Source organism: Dipteris shenzhenensis, chromosome 6 (assembly GCF_047967505.1).
Source record: "Dipteris shenzhenensis isolate YYH24624 ecotype China chromosome 6, Dip_SZ_1.0, whole genome shotgun sequence".
Lineage (NCBI taxonomy): Eukaryota > Viridiplantae > Streptophyta > Polypodiopsida > Gleicheniales > Dipteridaceae > Dipteris > Dipteris shenzhenensis.
Window position 1 is genome coordinate 32,397,871 of NC_141601.1, and position 18,931 is coordinate 32,416,801.

The following is an 18,931-nucleotide window of genomic DNA, read 5'->3' on the forward strand; positions in this document are numbered from 1 at the left end:
GTGATACTACTTTAGCAGCTCATGTCAATTATATGCGGAGTCTTATGACTCAATTAGCTTCTATCAACTCTCCTATCACCCCTGATGATGCTATGGCAGTGTTACTTAAAAGTATGCCTGAAAGTTTTGATCACATTGTTAGCACTTTGAAGAATCTTCCCAATCCTAACCTTGAAGGCATTATCTCTGCTCTCCAAGAAGAAGAAAGGCATATGGAGCTAAGGAAAGGCAATGACACTGCTTATGCTGTAAAAGTCAAGAAGGGCAAGTATACTCCTTGCAATCACTGTGGAAAGACAAATCACCTTTCAAAGGACTGCTTCAAAGTTAATCCATGCAAGCACTGTGGCAAGAACAACCATAATGAGAAGTTTTGCAGAGCCAAAGCAAAGATAGAAAATGCAAATCTACTTACAGTTAATGAGCCTCCACAAGATGAGGCATCCTTTGAAGATTATGCATTTTAAACACATCTCTATGTATGCTCCAGATCTCTCCTTTTATGTCAAGGTACTCAACCTGGATAGTCCTCCAAAATGAATGAAATAAACTATTGTGTTTTGTGTGTTTTGTAAACACCTCTGGTCACCTTATGATGTAGGCCATGTGTATGTTTTGTTCCATGGTACCTCCTGCAGACATTGTGTGCATGTACATGCAGGGGAGATAACCATTGGAAGGTCTTTTTGTATCCCTTTTGTTTACCTTACACCCAAGGGAACCCTTGCTAGCATGAGAACATAGCCATAGATTAATCCTTGACCACCATGAGATGGCATGAGAAACTATGAGACTAGATGTATCCTTGACATAGCCTGAGGCATTCCCTTGAGGGGGGGTTTGTTGGGATATCTCAAGGTGTATGCCTCAGGCACACCTTATGTTTCTGTGTGTGAGTGCTAGAGGCACAGTTAGGTGCCCACAAGCACAGTTAGGTGGTGGAGAGCCACATAGGATGATTGAGAGAATCTAGGAGCAGATTGAGGAGATGATTGTGGAGCTATGAAGTCATCAGTGATGTCAGTGAGCTTGTATGAGGTGCCTACTTAAGGACCTCACTTTTCTTCATTCCATAAGCAAGTATTCTGATTTTGTGTCCACTCTACTCTTTCCTTTCAGTATTCCAACACTCGAGTAGCCTTAGGAGGTGGGGGAGCCCGTGTCTGAGGCGGTGCTTGTGGAGCGGTAGGTCTTGCTCCTGCTCTTTGCCATAAGCTAGTATGAGCTGGTTGCTTTCTAGGCCTCTTTTTCTTCTTTGGGCAATCTCTGGCAAAGTGTCCCGAGGATCTGCAAATCCTGCACTGGTCCTGCCAACCTGCAACCTCAAATCTCTGGCGGAAGAAAGACCCATCGGGTCGCTGTAGCATGATGTGGTTATATGAAATATTAGGGTCCCGGACAATGACCCTAACCCTGGGTACCCCATCCATCCTGATCGCCTCAGCAGCCAAAGAGGGCTCGCCAGGAAGAGGGGGGATCTCTGCTACCACACCAAACCTCTCGTCAATAACTGAAAGAAGCCAGTGATAAACTGAGAGGAGACCATGGAACCTGATGAAAGTAGGAACTCCCTGCTTGTCCTCTTCAACTAGGTCAAAGCCCAATTGAAAGGGAAACAAAAAAATCCTCCTGTAGCCTAGAAATAGAAACCCGGCCTGTAGCAGGTCTCTCTCGTGACATCCGGGGAATCTAGACACACCTGAAAGAAACCTCGTCCCAACAAACGAACATCCTTAAGGTGGGGGGCGAGCTCCTGGGGAAGCGCCACAAGCATCCAATCTCTAGCTTGTGACCTGGAGGGGTGGGAGCTATGGATGCGTGCGAAGAGAGTCCTGGAACACTCATGCTCCAAATCCTTTTGCAACTGCTGCAGCTCGTCTTTTGAGAAAGTGACGGTTCTCGCGGCCGGTGTGGGCGGTAACAGATTGACTGAGTGGGAACCCATTCGTCAATCGAGGTGGGAAAGGCCGATTCAAACACAAAGAAGAACTCCGTCCGCTTTCCTGAAGCCCAAGAGACCCCTAAAGGAGAATAGGGTACTCCAGATGAAGGGAGAGGGTGAAAGGAAGGTGGGAGAGAGAGGAATGAGGAGGATTTCTTTTTTATTCCTTGGTTCTCATATTTCATATTCCTCGATAGGGAAAAATCACTGTAAATTTCTTGATAAATGTTATAGAATTCCTAGGTGACCCTTGGGTTCTGTCCGAGGATTTGTGTTACTATCATAATTAAAAGAAAACCAAAACAGCTCAGATAGCCAAAATCTTCTCCTGCAACCATCAAAATGGTAAGAAGTATTGTTCACAAACAGCTTCCTCTGCCACAAGACCCACCCCTGTTCGCACAGGCTCCATCGCAGCAGTTCACAAACAGCTGCAGCACCATATAACAAGCACTGAACAACATCAAAGCAATTCGTCAAACAGCAAATCAGTTGAAAAAACTCCAAAACATAAAACGGAAAGAGCAACGAAAGCAAAGTTTGTGGCTGTCTGTGTTTATCCAGTAACATTCTGCCGTTAAAATCAAAATGAAATTCAGAGCCTGACAATAAAAGACAGCAGCACATGATTACACAGACCAGGAGCAGAACACACGAGCTCTACTCACACTGTAAATCACAGCACATACAAACTCGAATTTAGCACCACCACATACAAGAAGCAAGTAGGCAATTCGACAAGCAGATAAAGTAGGTTCTTATACCAAATGAAACACCCCCCCCCTTAGGTTAGCTGCAGCTAACCCCCCCAAAGATGGCTACACCCAAGCAAACATTGACCCTTCTCTTTAGAAAATTTCACTTTCTGAATTAAAAGACCCCTCATGTACGGCAATTTATGTAACTCCCCCGTAACTACGGAAGAAAGAATGCACGTGCTATCTTAGATACTTATTAATGAACTCCTCTGAGACTTTTAAATACGTAATTACACACACACAGTACGTCACCACCCAACCATAGATCCTCTCGCAAGGATCAACACCCCGCCCCCCCCCGAGGTCAGTCCAGTAAACTCTCAGATAAGACTATGTGACCCATACCACGCAGCCCCATCTACACACAGATGTTGTTAGGGAATCATAGGCTTGAGCCTTGGACAGGTTTCATCATAGCTAGGTATTCTCAGAGGCCCTTCTCCCAAGAATGCCCCAAATGAGCTAAGTCTCACATAATATAGGCATAGGGTGTCCTAGGTGTCTCAACCTTAAGACTACCTTACTATACCAAGGGTTCGTCATGCCCTAACTATCCCAATGTTAGGTTACATGAACCTCAGTTAACTTGACCTCCATAACACTATCTATTAGAAATCACCCATTGATATTGCATGCTTTGATAGATACAAAGTTCCTTGCTATCTGAGAGTGGTTGTCAAGATCTAACCATACTCTAATAGAACATGACCAAAAGCTCACATTTGTGATCAGACTTCTTGGATTCTCAGCTCTGCATTAAAGAAGGTTGTTCCGTTTCCTGTTTGTATCTGAATTTAAAACGTAGCAAAAAGATCATTGGGGTTTTTTAAAAGACACATCAGAAATCCAGGTTCCATCCTCTAAGAGGAAAACATTGCCTTTAAAGCCAAATGCAGTTGCAAAAATTCACATGTACATTTCTTATATTATGACTTGTAGATTGCATAAATTTACAGAATACAATAATTAATAGCTCAAAATATTCCCCAATCCTAGCATTGAGGGTTTAGGAGATGAAAGATTTCTAATAAGATGAGAATGGGCATCAGCAGTCAAAACTCACCCACAAACTTCCCCAATGCCTTACAAGGCACCCAGCTCATCCAACTCAGGCCACAAGTCAGGTGTCTTTTGTATAGCAGATTTGACGGTCACACAATACTCAATACCATATAATTCTTTAAAGATGCTAATGTGAATAACCAAATATGCAGCACTTACTTGTCAAAGCTCATATACTGCTATTCACATAGGCCAATATGTGTACAAATGAACCAGTGGTCATGCTTGCACTACAAGCTTCAATGGGCATCACTATTATCAAGGGAATTCAGCAAGCTCTGCAAGCTTACGCCACAATGATGCCATTGCACTGGAAAGAATTATAACTGCAGCATGGTGCCAAGAGCTGCAATAAAATGAACACCATCCTCATAATCTGTCCCAAATATCTTTGATAAATTAAGCTATCACAAAACTCCACACACTGGGAAAAATTAGGTGTGTGATGTATATAATATAACACATACAGCAACAAAGAGAACTTGATAAATACATGCAAAATCTAGACATTGTGAGTAAAACAACCTTCAAAATAAGGAAAATTTTCAGAATCAAATGGAACCAGCACAATACAAGAAACATTCACACCTTTATAAGAACAAAATTTAGACGGTTGTGGAAAGGAATTTATACATAAAATGCAAGAACAGAACAAGCAGGCCCAATTCAGATCAGATATATTACTTGTCTTCTTCTAGGTCCTCAGCCTCATCTTCCATTTCAAAGTCATCATCCCAATGCAAAGATGATGGTCGGCGAAACAGAACCACAGGGAGGTTTCGTACTTCGATATTACAAATGTCACATAGGCTGTTCCCTTTGATACTGAACCATTTGACAGCACAGTCCTTGTGTGCCAAAGCTAAATCACCCTTACAGCTGCATTCCATCTGCAATGTTTCACTGCATTCATGAAGCTCCAACATGCATATTCTACAAACCACTTCCTCCTTAGAAACCTCCTCCTGGTCTGTATTTTGATCATTAAAGACAAAAATTGAGATGTTGGGTTAAAGGCTAGCTTTGCTACCCAGATTAAAACCTATAGAGACCATTAGGTCAGAATGTGACAAAACCTAAACACATCACCGAACATGGTCAATCTCCCAGCATCAAACTTCAGACAGGTCATGCCAACTCGGGTCTATAAGAGAAAAACATTTCAGGATAATTGATAATGTGATCATTTCCAATCAAAAGTTGAATCTGGAAATCAAAATTGATAATTGGAAAATGAACAAGCGGAAGATGCTAAATAATTGCCAAATTTGATAATTCCACAATGCCCAAAACTTCACATGTGTGGTTTTCTCTCTCATCTTCTCCCTTTGTTGAGATTTTGGACTGGTTTTTCAGCCTCCTTCAGCTGAATTCCATTTTTCTTCATAACTCCTCACCCGTTTGGATTCCTCGACTTCCATTTGGCCCGATGGCTTCCCTAACATGCAATCATATGCAGCCAAAAGTAGAGAGAAAGAAAGAAAGAAAGATACATATTAATGTCCTCGAAAGATCTCATGGGCCTATGGGACAAAATACATCAAAAGAAAAAACCCATGCAAGCCTGTGTGGGCTTGAGCAAAGGGTGTGCTAGGGCCCTTGCTGAGTGATATGCTATGCTACCTCAAAACTCAAAAATCAGAAAAGGCTGAGAGACTGAGAAAAATGAAATCTCATAATCCAAAACTTGGTGTTGTGGTGGCTCTTCTATGGGCTCAAAGATATCCCAAATCTGTGCATGTTGGGATGTCTCTCGCTGTGGTGGAGGGCATGCTCTCCTCGATCTCTATATCCGATGGGCTACGTCAAGATCGACACCTCGTCTTTGGCGGTCTCCTCTATGGAGAGCTGAAATAGGCTAGACCTCAATCGTGTGTGCTCTAGTCACTCTCTGTGCTGTGTGTGGTTTCCGCATCACTCGTACGACAGCGTTGCGGCATCTCTCCACACTCATCTGCACTGCCCTCATGTCAGCTAGTTCTTCATCCTCCACTCCACTATGCCCTGGAGTTGACTCAAATGCATAGATGTCCATAACATGCCGCTGTGCTCCGTCTACCCCAACCTCCTACGGCGTGGTCCCTCCTTGCTAACTCTCTGTCTCTCTATGCCGTTGCATCTCAATCACATAGAGCCCAATCTAGACCTGATTCTGGAACTGGGACCAAAGCCGTACCCCACTTGAAAAAGACAATGGTATCGTCCGCAGATCTCATAGTAGGGTGGGCAGACACATAAGAAATACTCCTCTCACAACGTGCACAACCTACAAAATCCGCTGCACTCTAAGTATGATGGCAACTCTCCCTACCTTGATCCTCAGCTGATTGGATGAGATGAATCTATCCAATGGCAATCCTTAGTGCATGTGAGAGTCATCTATCCTGGAGGTGCTCGGGCTTGATGATGAGTCCATCCTCCAATACTCTCAAGAAGTGGTCATGATAGAACTAAATCTTGGCTGGTTCCCCCAAGTGCAAGATGTATGGAGCTGGAGGAGATCTAACTATATGATACGGTTAATCTCATCCCATGGGATCTGCTCGGGCAGTGCATCCATGCTATAGAAAGAGGGGGGGGGGGGGGGTCCATGTGTATCCACAACATACTGTATTGACCCCACCCTCTGGTAGCCATCTGGATGACTCCAGTGCTAGCCTCGGTAGTCTCCAGTGGAGTTAGGCCCAAACTCTATGGAGGAAAGTCACTGTCTAAAAAAGGGCATCAACCTAGAGAAGTGTCATAGCGAACTCTGCCTGTACTATCTGATGGGGGACTGAGGGCTTATTCTTCTTCTTTTTTTCATGAAAAATACTTCTATTAAGTATGAAAGAAATCCACGTGAGCAAGCTCGAAGTAGAAATACATCATGTTGAGCATGAGGAAAATAAATAATCTAAAGGACTAAATAAAAACTCAGAAAGAGACCAAGGTTGACGCTGAAAACGCCACCTCAACCCTACTGTAGTCTTTGAGAAAAAGGGGAAGCCCCTCAATTCCGTAAGAAATATAACCCGAGAGGATCCCTGCATGCTCGCCCAACTGGCCATCAAAGTGTGAATGGTATCAACTTAAATACTAGACAAGGTGTGGAAAGGGTGGACCTGAGATCCATCTAAGGCCTTTGAGCATTTGGCCCTCCAAATCTGCCAAGCCATAATACTAGCCAGTATCTCCCAAGAAGAACCCACATTAGCATGTATTGGTCTAAAGCGAGATATAGGCACATCCTCCAAAGAGCAACGCTCGACTAGGAGTTCTCGAATGGAGGAAGCATCCTGCCACTCATAGAAGATCTGAGGTACTGACAAAGAAAGCCAAGCCACTGATCCCCAAGTCATGAAGAAACGAGAAGGAACAAAAGTACTAAGGATCCTGGCAGCCCTTATCCATATGACTCTCGCATGCCTATAGTCCCACAAGCAATGATGAACCTGACTATCCACAGATGAACACCTAGGACAAGTCGAGTCTGCCCCAAATCGGGACCTCCACCTGTTCACTACAATCCCTTCATGAATAAAAAGCCAAAAAAATAAAGTGATCTTTCTACTTCTTCGGGATTTCCACAGCCTCCTTTAAAAGACTTTCTGCATATCTGCAGAAACCTAATAACTCTTCCAATAAGGGGATGTAGAAGGTTTCCAACCTTTACAATTGATCTGGAACCTCCTGACATTACTAGCCGTGTAACCAAAGAAAGGGAGACTCTTCTCTTGGTTCCCTGCAACAATCCATTCCCACTCTCTGGGGTCCCACTAAAGATAGAGACTCCTCCATAGAGCCACAACCTCCATGACCCAAGATAGAAAGAGGAGGGCTTGGATCTATATGCCAAGCAGAGTCCTTGCCTTGTTACACAGAGCCTATCACCTTGACAGGCTGAAAAGGCATGCCCAAAAGAATATCATCTGAAGAAAAAGACAGCCTGCCACCTGACTGTACATCAAAGACCAAGGCATCCTACTGTGCTCCCAAAAAAGCAATGACTTGAAGAGGAATACCTGTCCTCGAAAAAGCCCCCATCCACTATGAACAAACTATCCACAAAGGACTCACAAGACAGCAGCAAATGAACTTGAACCAGCTCCAAATGGCATCAAACCAGCTTCCTAGGATCCGGTTTATGGCTGGACCACCTCAAAAGAGCAGCAGATCCACATAACAAGAGGGAAACAATGGAAAGTGACAGCTTCGAAAGATAGAACAGTAGAAACCGGGCGTGGAAATGTTCATAGGAAAGGACAAGGGAGTCATACAACCAGCAAGGATCCTCCATATGCATGCAGTAGAGGCGTACAACCAGCAAAGAACCTCAATATGTGTGCAACAGAGGTGCACAGCTAGCAAGTCCACCTCCATATGCGTGCAAGAGAGCCGTGCATCCAGCAAATCTGCCTCGAAATGCATGGAGAAGGCATGGGAGATGATCACGGGCAAGACAAAAGAACCATACATCCAAGAAGAAGCCTCAAAATACATGCTAAGGAGAGAAAAACGTGCATGCAAACACATGGAAGCAAATGGACTGCCACATGGCTCATTAATGCCTTTAACCCACTCTTCTTTGTTACACTTGTACCTTGCCTTGGGCCTGTGCAAAGATCTGTTTTGGAATCAAGATTTCATCATGCTCTTCCAATTCAAGCTGTTCCTCATCAGGCATGTCTTTAGGCACATCCCCATGAAAAGGTTTCAGCAATCTCACATGGAAAGCATTGTGATGTGGTAGCTTCAGCTTGTAAGCTACATCATTCATCTTTTGCAAGACTTAAAAGGGACCATAATACCTCATCTTTTGCAAGACTTAAAAGGGACCATAATACCTCAGATTCATCTTGCTATACAGCCTTTCTTATTCCTTAGTCTAAAAACAGCATGATGATAGTCACTGCTCCACTTGCACCCTAAGAGTAAAAGCAATGTATGCAAACTCAACCAGTGGTTCCCAGTTTGCCTTATAATATGAGACATAGCATTTTAAAAGATCTAAGACAATAGAATTTGCCTCTTCTGACTGTCCATCTGTCTATGGGTGAAAAGAGGATGGAAGCTTCAGCGTAGTGTCCATGTTCTCAAAGAAACCTCTCCAGAAAAGGTTGGTCATACATGGATCTCTATCACTAAAAATGGATTGAGGCATTCCATGATACTTGAAAACATTGTGCATGAATACTTTGACCATCTGTAATCTTTTTTCTCATTGGAATGAAGTGGGCTTGTTTGTTGAATTTGCACATGATTTTCCAAATTCCATCATATCCAGTCAGACTACGAGGAAGATCAAACACATAGCAATGCTCTACCAAGGTCTGTCTGGAATAGACAGTGATGTAATAGTCTAGGTACCTTTTGCCAGTCATATTTTACTTTCGAACAGTGATGCATGCTTTCACATATGCCTCAACATCTTTTCTTAAAGCGGGCCAATAGAAGGAATGCTCCACTGCTTTTAGTGTGGCATCTATGCCTCTGTGTGCTATATACGGTAGGGCATGACTCTCTGTCAAAACTTTTGGCCTAACCTACTTTGTGACAGAAAGTCTTCCATGCATCATCAGAAAACCATTCTTAAGAATGTAGTGCTCATGTCTTTGGCCCTCAACCAACTAATTAAAAATCCTTGCAAAGTCATCATCATTTGCATACTGCTCTTTCATAGAAACAAGCTCACTGTGGTATGCAATTGTGATGGCTGAAACTTGCAGTTTTATTATACTGCATTGGGTATTGGTGTCACGGGGGCGTGAAATTCTAAGTCGGCATGGTGCCTAGCACATAAGCGTAATTAATCCCTAGGCCCAAAGGCATTCCAAGGAATTAAAAGAGTGGTTGTTGGGAAATGATGACGTGGCATTTTTAATGGGCCCCCTAGAGGGCCATGTACCTTCAGTGGCCCCCCTAGAGTTCCAGGTGGCTCTAGTGCCTTCTACATGCTCCTTTGCCATTCCTGGACCTTCCTGGGCCTTCTAAACTTCACATGTGTGGTTTTCTCTCTCATCTTCTCCCTTTGTTGAGATTTTGGACTGGTTTTTCAGCCTCCTTCAGCTGAATTCCGTTTTTCTTCATAACTCCTCACCCGTTTGGATTCCTCGACTTCCGTTTGGCCCGATGGCTTCCCCTCTGCCTCCCCTTCGTAGTGATATGCTTTTCCTTCCGTGCGTTTGGTCGAACGGGCAGAGCTGAGCACTTCTTGCTGGTCGAATTTGCAAAAGTGGCTTTTTCTGGACCTTTTGTCTTCTACCGCCTCGTGGGCCTCTCCTCTTGCAAAGCTACAGCTTTCTGTTGAATTTCAAGTGGTCCGACGCGCTGGTTGACTGGTTTTTCTCAGTTTTGGAGGACTTTCCGACGATGAAACTTCTCCAAAACCTTCTCAATGCATTCCTCTCTGAAGCACGCTTCTTTTGAGCCCAAGAACTCCCACTTCTTCGCGATAGAAGTGCTTCTTTTCGCATTTTTCAGTGGAATTCTTGCTGGTCGGCTCTTGTAAATGCTCTTTCTTCATGCCTTTGCACTCCTCTTTGGCTGAGAATGCAATTGGGCATTGGCTACTATGTCCTCTTGGCGATTGAGGACTTGGTTTGAGTTTTCAGGGCTTGGTGAGTTGTGAATTTGCTACTGCAATTTCTTTTTGCCATAAGCTATTGGTTGGCCTCGTGTGCCGCCTCTTTCTTGGCTCGCAGGTGCCCAGGCAGAGCTACATGAGTCATTCTTTGGTTGGGTACTTTGCTGATTTTATTTTGGAGCTTTGAAAAGCTTTGTGAATGCCATCTGGAAACCACTCAAAGAGAGTGCAGCTGGGGTGCAGTGTGATTGCATCTGGACAGCCAATGGAATTGCACTCGGAAAAGAGAATGCCTTTGGGTTGAGCCTATGGGTTAAGTGCACTTATGTGATGGTGTTCTATGCTTGAAAGCCTTGCGAAGGCTTGGTGAATTGGGGCTGCGTGCTCAGTTGCAGGGAAGGTCTCCCAGATGCAACTTGTAATCATTTCACTGTGAAATATAAAGAAATACCGAAAGGGGCGCCACGGTGTTTGGGGCCAATCGGGTGCACTTGTCTATGTCTGTTGAGCAGGGGCATTCTAGCCTCCATCCCTTTTTCAGTGGTTTTGTTTGTGAACAAATGGGTAAATGCCAAATGGTGATCATGCAATGGTTAATGGTTGTGATATATGCTTTGTGAGCTGTAAATAAGTGCTGAAGTGATTAAAGGTTTAGTTCCACTGCCCTCTGAGTGATTAGAGGCCGGTTTCATTGGTTCCATTGCCGGGATACCACACACTCTTTCTCAAGAGGTGGGCCTCGGTAGTTTGGTGGAAGGATATCTTTGCTGCACTTTTTGACAGCTGAATATTACAACCATAAACATGGTGAGTACCCATGAGCAAGAGAGCTCCACAACTCCTCAAAGGAGAAGGCAGGAAAGCCTTAATGATCCAGCTAGTGTACAGCTGCAGGAAGCACAACAAATGCCTTTTGAGCAGGCCACACATGAAGCTACAACTGAGCTCAACGGTGATACTAGTTCTAGCAGTGAGTCAGATGATGCTACTATGTTGAATGCACAGCTTGCAAGTGCAGTGACTGCTTTGACTCAACTGGCTCAAAATTTGGCTCAGATTGTGCAAACAAATGCCAAGAAGAAGAAGAAATCAAGAAAGCACAAGCACGGAAAAAGTGAGTACACACATGCATCAGCTTCTCATGGCGGACCGCACACTCATGCATCAGTTTCCCATGAGGGACAGCCATCAAAAATGACTCAGAAAGTGACTTCCAAGAGAGAGGAATCGCCCAAAAGAGCACTTGAGAAAGAGGTACAAAAAGTACATCCAATGCAACAGTATGAGCAGCCAGCACAAGGCCTTGGTTTGGGTATTTCTACTCCTCAAAATAATAATGTGCAGTCCATAAATGTGGCTCAACCACCCCAGCCATATTTGAGGCAGCAACCTGAATATTTTGGTACAGATTCTATCTTTGATGCTATGTTGATTTCACCGCCAATTGGGCATAGAAAACAAGCCATGTATGACAATGTGGGAATGCAGCCAGGCATGCAAGCCACAGCATATGCTCCCATGCCTAATGTTCAGCCAAGCATGGCTCTCCCTAGTGAAGGGAAAGCTGCAAATATACAGCCATCTTTGGGACAGCCAATATCAAATGTATATAAAGAATTTAAGCATGGTGGTTCTCATGTCAAGTTTGATACATATAATGGAGTACAGGACAGGTACAAAGCCCTCACATTCCTTCAACAGTTTGATGCTGCATTTCTTGGGGGTTTGTTTACAGAAGCATCCAAGATGAGAAAGGTTGCCACATTTTTGAAAGGCAATGCACTTAAGTGGTACACCAACCTTATGCTTCATGGAGATGCACCTACTACTTGGCTGGAATTTAAGCAAGTGTTCTCTTCTACTTGGCTTACTCCAACTTTTGAAGTTGAAGTACTTGCACACTGGCATGACTTGTCATACAAACTGTGTAAGAATCTTGATGACTACACCCAGAGGTTTTGGGATGTTTTGCTGCCATTGAGCTCTTATAGGCATGTTTCTTTGAAAGAGCAAATAGAGAGGTACTGTTGTGGATTGCCTAGTGAGCTACGTGATTATTGCATCAAAACCAAGGTGGGTTCTATGACTCAATTAATTGAGAATGCAAGGACAGCATATGCATGGATGCAGGAGAAGAATTTGGGCTTTATGGACAGCAAGAAAGAAGACAACAAACGGGCTGCCAAACACCAGGATAAGGACATCAAATCTGAAAATAAAATTATGGCAAACGACCGTTTCAAAAGGGAGGAAAAGCCCAATTCAAAGCTGGTCAAAGGCGTGGACAGCCTAATAAACAGCCCCGTACCAAGTTATCTGATGAAGAGAAAAAGTCACTCATGGAGCAAAACAAATGTTTTATATGCAAAGGAGAGGGACACTGCTCTTATGATTGCCCATTCAAGAAAAGAGACAGGTCAGATGATGATAAGAATGGTAATAAACAGGCTGATCGGAAGGGCAAAAAGCCTAAACCTTCTGCAGGACTTCTTCCAGATGTGATTGGGAGTTTGCCACATGCACACGATGAAGAGGAAATGAAAAAGACTGAGATGTGCAGAGCATGGGGAAAAATCAGAAATCAGAATTGTTTGTTTTTCTTTGATTCTGGGGCAAAGGCAAATTTCATAACTCCTGATATGGCAGGAAGGCTTGGCATCGAGCCTGAGGAAATGGGGCCATCCGGCATGTGTGATATGGCCAACCCTGAACTCAACACACCTGTCACTCCTATCATTGGCAAGTTGAGGATGCATATCCAGGGATATCAGGATGCAAAGGACTTCTACATTATGCCTTTGCCAGAGTGTGATGCTTTGCTTGGGATGCCTTGGATGTACAGGGTGGGGGCTGATGTGCAGATGAGAAACAAGAAGATTTCTTTAACTCATAGAGGCAAAAATCATGTACTTGATGTAAAGTTGAAAGGGGAGTCCATCCCTATAGTTTCAGCTTCTTGTATTTCCAATGTAATAAAGCGTCATATTTCAGCGTACTTGATTTTTGTCAAAGAGGACAGCCAACCAGTTCAAGAAGGCTCTACTCTTTCTGTTTTAGATAGAGAAAGGGCTGCTTTTATTTCAGATTTTCAAGATTGTTTCTCAGATGCACTTCCTCAAGAATTACCTCCCAAGAGGCCCGAGGATCATCAAATTGATATAATTCCAGGAAGCTCACCGCCTAATATACCTCCCTATCATGTCAGTAAGGCACAACAGGAAGAGATAATGTCACAAGTGAAGGAACTCTTGGAAAAGGAATTAATACAACCAAGTAATTCTCCTTACTGTTCCCCTGTGTTGCTTGTGCAAAAGAAGGATGACAGTTGGAGAATGTGTATTGATTATAGGGCTTTGAATAAAGTCACAATTAAGAACCCTTTTCCAATTCCACGCATTGATGATATATTGGATCGGTTGGAAGGTTCCTCAATGTTCAGTCGTATTGACCTTAAAAGTGGATATCATCAGATAAGGATACGGCCTGAAGATGTCTACAAGACTGCCTTCCGCACTTCATTTGGCTTATATGAGTTCCTTGTGATGCCTTTTGGTTTGACTAATGCACCTGCCACTTTCAATAGAACGATGGACAGAATTTTCAGAGCACACAGAAAGTTTGTGGGCACTTTCTTCGATGACATCATTGTGTTCTCTAAAAATGAGCAGGAGCACAGGAAACACCTCACTATTGTGTTTCAAGAGTTGAAAAGACACAAGCTATTAATAAACACCAAGAAAAGTGAGTTCTTTATGCATGAGATTCATTTTCTCGGTCATATAGTGTCAAAGGATGGAGTCAAGATGGATCCTGCAAAAGTTGAGGCCATAAGGAGTTGGCCAATTTTGAAAAATCTGCATGAAGTCAGAAGCTTTCTTGGGTTGTGTTCATACTATCGGAGGTTTATAAAGTACTTTGCAGAAATTGCTTCTCCCTTGCATGCTTTACAAAAGAAAGCTGTACCGTTTCGGTGGGGACCAAAGGAAAATGCAGCTTTTGAAGAGCTGAAGCAAAAATTGTGTTCTGAACCCGTTATTATCTTGCCAGATCTTGCAAAACCCTTCGCTGTAACTTGTGATGCATGTGGGAACAGCATAGGAGGCACTTTGATGCAGGATGGCAGAGTGGTTGCATATGAGAGTAGGGTTCTCAAAGATGCTGAATTGTACTTGCAGACATACGAGAAGGAAATGTTAGCAGTGATACATGCTTTGACCACATGGAAACATTACCTTCTTGGAGCTGATTTTTATGTGCAAACTGATCATCAGTCACTTAGATATTTTCTCACGCAGAGAAAATTATCTGAAAAGCACATGAGATGGGCTAACTTCCTCTCAATGTTTCATTTTCAAATTGTACATGTGCCGGGTAACAAAAATGTCGTGGCTGATGCACTTTCCAGGAAACCACAGCCTGAAGCAGTCTCCAAGAAACCCAGTGTTTCAGCAGTGAGCATTGCTTATAACAATGTGTTAGATGTGATGAAAGATCAGTATGTTAATGATGCTGATTTTTCAACTATTTATGAACAGCTTTCTGATGGTCAAAGGCATGATCACTATATGTTGAAAGAGGGTTTCATTTTGATGCATGGACGACTCTGTGTCACTGATCAAATGCGACAGAAAGTCATAATGGAAAGTCATGCTCCTCCATATGCAGGACATAGGGGAATTACAGCAACAATTACAGCAGTGGAGCAATACTTTTATTGGCCATCTTTGAGGAAAGATGTGGAAGAATATGTGAGAACATGCATGGTTTGTCAGAAAGTAAAGTTTGACAGGCAGAAGGCACCTGGGTTGTTACACCCTTTGCCAATTCCGGATAGACCATGGCAAAGCATAGCTATGGATTTTGTGTTTGATCTTCCACGTACTCCTACTGGACATGATGGATTGTGGACAATAATTTGCAGGTTTAGCAAACAAGCCCACTTTGTGCCAGTAAGAAAGAAAATTACAGCAGATCAAATGGCCAAATTGTTTTTGCAGCATGTCTTCAAGTATCATGGGATGCCTGAATCCATAATCAGTGATAGAGATCCGAGGATGACCAGCCTCTTTTGGAGAGGACTGTTTGAAAATATGGGCACTACGCTAAATTTTTCGTCATCTTTTCACCCTCAGTCTGATGGACAATCGGAGCAGGAAAACTCTACCATCTTGGATATGTTTAAATGCTATGTCTCAGACCACAAAAGCAAATGGGAGCATTATTTGCCTTTGCTGGAATATGCTTACAATAATACGGTGCACACATCCACAGGTAAAGCACCTTTTGAAATAGTGGAAGGTGCCAAGAAGATACCTCCCATTTTGCATACAAAAGAGAAAATCTTCGAAGCTGATCGTTTTGTGCAAAGCCTTGAAGAGGCTTACAAGAAGATCAAATATGCCTTGCAAAGAAGTCAAGACAAGCAGAAAAGAGCAGCAGATAAGCACCGCAGGGAATTGGTATTCACAGAAGGTGATTGGGTTTTGCTGCGTTTTCAGAAGGCAAGGCTGAAAAATAAGAAAGGCAAGGAAAGGTTGTACACAAAGCTGAACATGCGTTACTATGGTCCTTTCCAGGTTTCTGAAAAGATAAACGAGGTAGCTTACAGGCTGAAGTTGCCTCCGCATTGGAAGATACATAATGCCTTTCATGTGAGTTTATTGAAGCAATATCATGGAGATATTCCCGAGGATGTACCTGATGAGGTGCAGCCTGAAGTGGAAGAACAGGATGAACTTCTGGTCCCAGAGCAGATTCTGGCACACAGAGATAGAAAGCTCAAGGGTAAAGTTATCCGTCGCTACTTGGTAAAATTTCAAAATTACCCATCACTTGATGCGAAATGGATGGAGGAAGGTGAACTGGCAGATTCACCTGGGATATTGCAGCTTTACCTTGATGCTTTCCAATTAGAGCCGACTGCGGTCCGGGCTCCTACAGGTAGTTCAGCAGAGCGAGCGTCTGGAGCATTACCTGATGTTCGAGAGGGGGGTAGCACCTCCACTCCCTCAGTACAGACGGGCTCACTGTGATTTCATGAGGTCGCTTGATGACACTGTATGTTTCATCCGAGATACTGAGCTGACAGTATTTCTGCTGTGAGACTTCATGATATTGATGCATCTTGACTATTGATCGCCGAGGATCACATAGATTTTGAGCAGTATATATGGATGGATGCATGCCTCTCCTAGCCATATTTTCACTGTCTCTGTATACTATAGCTGCGGCTTTCTTGTATACTCTTTTATGCTATATTTCATGCTCGCTCCTGTGTTTTGGGGCAGCAAACTGTGGTTTGCTGTTTCAAGAGAGGGGTATGTCACGGGGGCGTGAAATTCTAAGTACTTTAATGTACTACAAGACCATGATAACTTTGGTTTTAAAAGTCCAAGCGTGGGCTTAATAATGTGTAATTAAACGTGGCATGGTGCCTAGCACATAAGCGTAATTAATTCCTAGGCCCAAAGGCATTCCAAGGAATTAAAAGAGTGGTTGTTGGGAAATGATGACCTGGCATTTTTAATGGGCCCCCTAGAGGGCCATGTACCTTCAGTGGCCACCCTAGAGTTCCAAGTGGCTCTAGTGCCTTCTACATGCTCCTTTGCCATTCCTGGATCTTCCTGGGCCTTCTAAACTTCACATGTGTGGTTTTCTCTCTCATCTTCTCCCTTTGTTGAGATTTTGGACTGGTTTTTCAGCCTCCTTCAGCTGAATTCCGTTTTTCTTCATAACTCCTCACCCGTTTGGATTCCTCGACTTCCGTTTGGCCCGATGGCTTCCCCTCTGCCTCCCCTTCGTAGTGATATGCTTTTCCTTCCGTGCGTTTGGTAGAACGGGCAGAGCTGAGCACTTCTTTTGCTGGTCGAATTTGCAAAAGTGGCTTTTTCTGGACCTTTTTTCTTCTACCGCCTCGTGGGCCTCTCCTCTTGCAAAGCTACAGCTTTCTGTTGAATTTCGAGTGGTCCGACGCGCTGGTTGACTAGTTTTTCTCAGTTTTGGAGGACTTTCCGGCGATGAAACTTCTCCAAAACCTTCTCAATGCATTCCTCTCTGAAGCACGCTTCTTTTGAGCCCAAGAACTCCCACTTCTTCGCGATAGAAGTGCTTCTTTTCGCATTTTTCAGTGGAATTCTTGCTGGTCGGCTCTTGTAAATGCTCTTTCTTCATGCCTTTGCACTCCTCTTTGGCTGAGAATGCAATTGGGCATTGGCTACTATGTCCTCTTGGCGATTGAGGACTTGGTTTGAGTTTTCAGGGCTTGGTGAGTTGTGAATTTACTACTGCAATTTCTTTTTGCCATAAGCTATTGGTTGGCCTCGTGTGCCGCCTCTTTCTTGGCTCGTAGGTGCCCAGGCAGAGCTACATGAGTCATTCTTTGGTTGGGTACTTTGCTGATTTTATTTTGGAGCTTTGAAAAGCTTTGTGAATGCCATCTGGAAACCACTCAAAGAGAGTGCAGCTGGGGTGCAGTGTGATTGCATCTGGACAGCCAATGGAATTGCACTCGGAAAAGAGAATGCCTTTGGGTTGAGCCTATGGGTTAAGTGCACTTATGTGATGGTGTTCTATGCTTGAAAGCCTTGCGAAGGCTTGGTGAATTGGGGCTGCGTGCTCAGTTGCAGGGAAGGTCTCCCAGATGCAACTTGTAATCATTTCACTGTGAAATATAAAGAAATACCGAAAGGGGCGCCACGGTGTTTGGGGCCAATCGGGTGCACTTGTCTATGTCTGTTGAGCAGGGGCATTCTAGCCTCCATCCCTTTTTCAGTGGTTTTGTTTGTGAACAAATGGGTAAATACCAAATGGTGATCATGCAATGGTTAATGGTTGTGATATATGCTTTGTGAGCTGTAAATAAGTGCTGAAGTGATTAAAGGTTTAGTTCCACTGCCCTCTGAGTGATTAGAGGCCGGTTTCAATTGGCTTCCTTGAAAGTGCATCAGCAGCAAAATTAGGCACATGCACAATCTTAAAATGGAACATTGACAAGAAGTTTGTCCACCGCATGTGTTTTTTGGACAGCTTTCTCAGAGTGAGAAAGTGCCTCAAGGATTGATGATCGGTTTGTACATGAAAATCAGTGCCTAAAAGATTGAGTTTCCAAGTAGAAAGAGCATGTATGACAGACAACATCTCTTTCTCATAAGTCTGTAAATACATTTCAGCATCACTGAGCACCCTACTCTGATTGTAACCACTCTTGCATCTTGCATAAGCACTACTGTTTCCACAGGCAGCACATTGGACAGCAAAGGGTTTGCGTAGATGTGGCAAGATAATGACGAGATCGGAGCATAGCTTTTTATTAAGCTCTTCAAGGGCTGCAATTTCCTTGTTGAAAGGCACTCCTTTCTTCTATAAAACATGAAGGGGTGAGGCTGTCTCATCAAAATAGCAGATGAGCCGCCTCTAGTATGGGTATAAACCTAGAAAGCTGTGTACCTCATGAATATTCTTCAATGGTGGCCAATTTCAAATTGCTTTAACTTTGGCAGGGTCTATCCTGACTCCAACTTTGGACACTCTATGTCCCAAAAAGTGAATTTCATGCATGAAGAAGTCACTCTTCTTAGCATTAATAAGAAATGTGTGCTTCCTGAG

The 18,931-nt window shown here is 43.5% G+C and overlaps 1 protein-coding gene across 1 annotated transcript; it reads right to left on the reverse strand.

Annotated features, from left to right (window-relative positions):
• Nucleotides 1–4,020: 4,020 nt before the first annotated feature.
• On the reverse strand, nt 4,021–8,521 carry LOC147901069 (uncharacterized). The gene is made up of 4 exons (XM_087376427.1): nt 8,350–8,521; nt 8,119–8,232; nt 4,447–4,732; nt 4,021–4,108 (listed from the first exon to the last, which is right to left on the reverse strand). Exons 1-4 carry the CDS (start codon nt 8,519–8,521, stop codon nt 4,021–4,023), a joined length of 660 nt encoding a protein of 219 aa, XP_087232553.1.
• Nucleotides 8,522–18,931: the final 10,410 nt, after the last annotated feature.